This window comes from Seriola lalandi, unplaced genomic scaffold, assembly GCF_002814215.2.
Source record: "Seriola lalandi dorsalis isolate HSWRI2012SDOR001 ecotype SW California unplaced genomic scaffold, Sedor1 jcf7180002054058, whole genome shotgun sequence".
Lineage (NCBI taxonomy): Eukaryota > Metazoa > Chordata > Actinopteri > Carangiformes > Carangidae > Seriola > Seriola lalandi.
Window position 1 is genome coordinate 379753 of NW_019524611.1, and position 6099 is coordinate 385851.

General features: G+C 37.0%; 1 protein-coding gene across 1 annotated transcript; it reads left to right on the plus strand.

Annotated features, from left to right (window-relative positions):
- Positions 1–4321, plus strand: LOC111652690 (uncharacterized). The gene is made up of 14 exons (XM_023403034.2): positions 1–162; positions 239–577; positions 890–1018; positions 1148–1315; positions 1418–1488; positions 1689–1935; positions 2060–2140; positions 2262–2339; positions 2736–2864; positions 3000–3164; positions 3479–3531; positions 3727–3829; positions 3909–3939; positions 4032–4321. Exons 1-14 carry the CDS (start codon positions 99–101, stop codon positions 4087–4089), a joined length of 1716 nt encoding a protein of 571 aa, XP_023258802.1. The 5' UTR covers positions 1–98; the 3' UTR covers positions 4090–4321.
- The last annotated feature ends 1778 nt before the right edge of the window (positions 4322–6099 follow it).

Consider the following 6099-nt stretch of genomic DNA (forward strand, 5'->3'; position numbering starts at 1 on the left):
TGTGATTTAGAAAGATTTGAAAGCTGAAACGAGACTGTGGTTTGGTTTATTGTCGCTTAGCAGGTGAACCAATCTTTTGATTGATCCAGATTTGTAAAATGATTATTTTGGGCAGCAGACGTTTTCCTTTGTGTTGCAGTCTTCTTTTTTGTCTACACCTAGGTAAGACAGTCATGAAAGTAATCATGATTAAATGATAACAATGATGATGTCTCAACGGGACTTTCTGCCTTTTCAGGTTGTGTGTCTGCAGACGACTTCAGAGCCAGTGTGGGCAAAGATGTTACTTTGACATGTAACTATGATGCTCAGCACTACGGCAGGCTTCCTGTGTGCTGGGGCCGAGCAGCCATCCCAAACAGGGGCTGTGGAAATGAGGTGATCAAGTCAGATGGGACATCTGTGGTCAGCAGACTGTCAGAGCGCTACCTGCTAATGGGTAATCTTGGCAGGGGTGATGTGTCGTTGACCATCAGGCATGTTCAGGAGAGCGACTCAGGGATATACGGCTGCCGTGTGGAAATACCAGGCTGGTTCAATGATCAAAAACACCATCTGAAGCTGACTGTGGAAGCAGGTGAGACCCACAGGGATAAATTATAATGTCTTGGGGGGAGGGAAAAGTACATTTGTGACAAAATTAAAAGTTTAGTTACTGTTATGCCCCAGTGACTCCCTGCTCAGAGAAACATGAAGAATGTTTCCCAGAGACAAAGGTGACATCTGAAAATTCTCACATTCAAGCTGGAATAAGTGTCTGGCAAAATTGGCTTGATAATTGATTAATTGATTATCCAATTGTTTACAAATTTCTCTTTTTATATATTGATTTATCAACTAATTCTTTCAGCACTATATAGCTCTGTATAAGTTTTTTCTTTCTCCTTAGAAAGTCCTGATTCCCCGAGGGTGGAGACAAGAGAGGTGAAGGAGAGAACTGTCACTGTCCGCTGGGCTCCTGTGTTTGATGGGGGCAGGCCCATCACATCCTACACCATTGATCTAAAAAACAAACAGGGTAAGCTCAAGAAAACTATCCCAATAACCTTAAAAGAAGTTTGACATAAGCCAGCTTATTACATTTCCAGAATTGTGCTTTGCTTTGTGTTTGCTTTATGGATCTTATCTATACATTGTTGTTGCACAGCATCCTGGAGTACTGCCATAAAGACTGTAATCGCAAATCCTCAACTGACTCAGGTGACTTTGGTGGATTTGAGTCCGGCCAAGACCTACAACCTCCGCATGTTTGTTAGGAACAGCGTGGGCATTAGCGAGGCCAGCAATGTTCTGACAATCACAACAAAAGAAGCAGGTAGAGTCAGTCAGTATTTATTATTTTAGAAATAATTACAATTACTGCAGAGCTGTTTTTTTTTTTGATGGATGGCACCTTTAAAATTTGTTTTCCATGCAGCACCAGAGGGTCCACCCCTGGATGTACAACTGGAGGCCCTCACGTCTCGCAGTATCAAAGTGACTTGGAAGGTAAAGTCACAATTTGGCAACTTTATTTGTTGACACATTCAACAACAATCTCAAAAAAATGTGTTCTTGTATTTGAAAGAAAAGCAGCATACCACCGTTTTTATTCATTTTTTGTGGGTAGACATGGTTTATACTAAAATATATATACATATGTATATATATACTTACTGCTATAATAGTGTTTGTTCTCTCTTGATTAGCCTCCAAGGGCTGAGCACAGAAATGGGGTTCTGCAAAGTTACAGCCTTAGCTACAGAGAGTATGACCCTGTTAACAGACAGTTTAAAAGGTGGCAGCATCAAAGTGTGACAGCCACACGGGAACTGGAGAGTGTCATCCTGAGGGACCTGAAGCCTTCTACCAAGTACGGTGTGCTTGTACAGGCCAAAACCATTGCAGGAGCGGGACCTCCTTCATCTTCACCTCTCTGCTCCACTCTGGATGAGGGTAAACTGGGAAATATGGCAGAATATAAAGATGTGCCTAAAAGATGAATTTAATTATTATCATGATGCCAGTTTAATATCAAGTTATTAACCGAGATTGGAAATTCTCTTTATTCTGTTTCAAGTTCACACAACTTCAACAGTTACAAGTATTCAGTCTACTTCCACTGCTGCCACAAGACAAGACACTACAAGTTTCACTTCAGGTACTGTATGTGACATATAGGAATATATTCCTTAATAAGTATCTTGAGAAACATTTTATTTATGATGTTTTAAAAAATATATATATTAATGATGACTGAACCGTTTTCACTCTGTCCCCAGCTCACACAACTTCACAAACAGTTGAACCTGATACTGCAGCCACAGACTGGGCACAAAGCACAACAGGTTTCACTTCAGGTACTTTGCGTGTTTGATATGGAGATTTTAGCCACTTGTAAACTCTTGAAGCTCTTGGTCCAGTAGAATTTGTCGGACAGGAAGATGTCAAGAAGCTGTTAAAAGTTGTTGCACTGACACTGAATTAATGCTACTGTTACTCACTTACAATGTTTTTATTTGAGATAAAACATTAAACTACAATTTATATTACATTTATACCATGTTAGTGTCCCATTAAATCCATTATTCACAGCTCCAGGATTTGTCTGTGCATGACACCATCATCATCACTTATTATTATCGTCTGTCCTACTGTGGAAGAAACGGGTACAAATTCACAAAACTAAACTGATCTGGTTAAAAACAAAAATCTATGTTTTTCTTTGCTAAATGTGTTTGCTTTGTGTCTCCTAGTGCCTCCGGATCCCCCAGTAGTTGAGTTAAAGGGGGTCATAGACAATACAATTTCCATTTTTTGGACTCCTGGCTTTGAAGGTGACAGCCCCATTACAGGCTACTTCTTGGAGTATAAAGCACTGAAAGGTAAGAGAAAAGTTTAATGAATTGATTAAATTGTTGTTACAGTACTTCACTGTAATTTTATTGGGAAAGCTGAACTTACATTCTTAATCTTCTTTGGCATTTGTTATTATTTAAAAACTTTTTTTTCTCCCACAGCCTCATGGGATTACACAAAGACAGTTGTAGACTTCAGCCCCAACCAGACAGAGGCCACAATAATAGAGATAAATCCTTCAACTTACAACATGCGCATGTTTGCCAAGAACAGTCTGGGCACCAGTAAACCCAGCAATGTCCTCACCATCACTACTGGAGAAACAGGTGTTTTTTTGTTTTTGTTTTTTTTTAATTCCCACTTTTTCCATTGCATGTGACTGTGGTACATCAGGCCAGACATGACCAGTGTTTTCATTGTTCAACTGTTCATAGTCTTACCCGAAATGTGTCGTGCAGCCCAAAAATATACAATATTAAATGATTTTTATTTTAAAAGCAATCACGGTTCCTCAGTTGACAGGAAATACACTTCATAATATTTCAGTTTAGTTCTTGTTGGATTTATTGTTTTTGCTTGTTCAGCTATCTGAAAGGCAACACTTCACTTTCTCTGAGCTTCTTTCCTTTTTGTTTGACAGGTCATCAGAGGGACAGTCCTTCTACCCCCACATCAACTGACACTCATTCCTCTGTAAGTTTAACACCATGGACTTTAATAACCAACAAATTGGAGTAACATTAACATTGAATCAAATGTGTGTATTGTAACAGTGTTCACATGTTCTGTTATTTATGCCCCCCCTAGTGGTAAAAACCTCTTAATGCAACTTGAGTGTTTGCAAGACAAGTGGGTGAATCTTACCTTTCTTTAAATACTCTCTGCCAGGTGGTTGCCAAGGAGGGTGATAGTAGTCACCTTGCTGCCATTTTGGTGCCAGTTGTGCTGGTGGTGTTGGTTGTTGCAACATTTACCGCATGGCAACTTCGACGTGAGTATGTGTTGCAGTGTTACTTCATACAGAAACCCAACCCATTTCCTTGATTAATTAGATCACTTTCTGTTCACAGGCATCAAACAGAAACAAGGTAGCCTGATCATGTGAGTGGCTGCACTGTTTCCCATGTTTACATGGAGAATTAAGCCACTTAAGGCACTTCACTGTAACAGCCTCTTCTTTTTCTTGTCTGTAGGTGGATGGCCAGTGGAGCACTACGTTACAGAGGCTCTGAGTCACTACAAGAGCTGTAATACTCCATGCCCATGGTGTCATTGCAAAACTCACAGAGAAGCAGCAGTTTTAAATTTTATAAAATTTGCAAAAGTCGATTTTTTGAATTGGTGCAATTTCACCTGTAAAGTTGATTCAAACTAACCAAAGGAGAAAAAAAATGATATCTACTTTGTAAACACTAACTAAAGAAGCTGTAATCACAACACCAGGTGCAGTTACTTCCAATAAAAGTAATACTTGTTTCCTTTTCCTTGCTCACTGAGTGTTGCTAAGATCTGCCTTTAATTCCAGTATTTTCTCACAGCACTTTTGTAATAGTTCATCAACCTATATATATCTATTATCTATATATTCCATATCAATCAACGGCATAGGATTGGTCTCAGCATTGGTGGAGATCTCAAAAACCCAGCCACTCCTCCAAAACAAAGAGATTAGCTTTTTAATGTCCTCAACCAAAAGGTTTATTAACATACAAGATTGGAATTTACATTCAGGAATGTCCATATGTAATACATGTGTTGAATTTCCATATATAAAATATATGTGCATATGAAGTAAAATAATATATGTATTTAAAGTATGGCCTATATATGTAAAAATTATATATGACACCTGTTATAAATTGGAACAATATCATATATTGACATATATGTTTAGCTAATAGAAACATGTATTTTAGAATGTCTGTTTATATTATAAACATGTTACATAAATATATATCCATCCCAAAGCCTGTGAGTATGTGTTCATATTATATATGTAAATATAAAAGATAAACATTTATGTTTAAACTTAATAAGAAATTATATATTATTATTGATAATGATCATCATATAGAAATATATAGAATTTTATTAAGCATGTTGTTTTAATAAAGTTGCATTTTACTATGAGTATGTTACAAACTTATATCTTTTTATATCCAGAGGATGTATAAATGTCAAATTAATATATCCTCCTATAGGTGACACATAAAGTAACATCACTCTTGAAATAGGAAAATACATTATATGACATTTATATGTCATAAGTCATAGTACACTAAGGCATAAAAACATCATAGTACAGTAAGGCATAAAAAAAATCATTGTATAGTAAGTCATAAAAATGGCAATTAATCTAATGTGCATGTCTTTGGACAGTGGGATGAAGCCAGAGTACCTGGAGAAAACCCATGCAAGCACAGGAAGAACATACAAACTCCACACAGAAGGGCCCCATAGCTTTTCTCACTACGAAGCAATTCTTCTAACCACTGTACCACCCTGCATTCCCATTAAAATGTTATCGTATAGTAAGCCATAAAATTATATTAGTAAATTAAGACACATGAAAGTAAAAAAAAGTCATACTATATTAAGACAAAAAAAGTCATACTATAAAAGGCATAAAAATGTCAAAAAACGCCATAGTATATTAAGGCATAAAAACAGCAAAGATAACGAAAGCCTAAAATGTAATAGTAAAGTAAGGCATAAAAATATTTTAAAAAAACTATCATAGTATAGTAAAGCATGAAAATGTCAAAAAACGCCATAGTATATTAAGGCATAAAAACAGCAAAGAAAACTAAAGCACAAAATGTAATAGTATAGTAAGGCATAAAAATGTCAAAAAACTTCTTAGTATAGTGAGGCATGAAAATAAAAAAAAACGGCATGGTACAGTAAGGCATAAAAACACCACAGAATATTAAAGTATAGAATGTAATAGTATAGTAAGACATAGAAATGTCAAAAAATGTCTTAGTATACTGAGGCAAAAAGATAAAAAAAAACCCTATCATAGTATAATAAGGCATAAAACGTTTAAAAACATCATACTATATTAAGGCTGTTACATGCCTGGCCTTCTCTCTGTCCTCAGGTGCAATCAGCCTGATTGGCCTGCACCTGTGGAGTGTGGATGCACCTGGACCAGCTAATCACCTCCCCATACAAAAGGACCGTGCGTGCAGTGCTGTGGTCACTGCTTTTCTCCCTCTGCTTGCTGGAGCTGCTGGTTGTTGTGTGTTTTCGATTCGT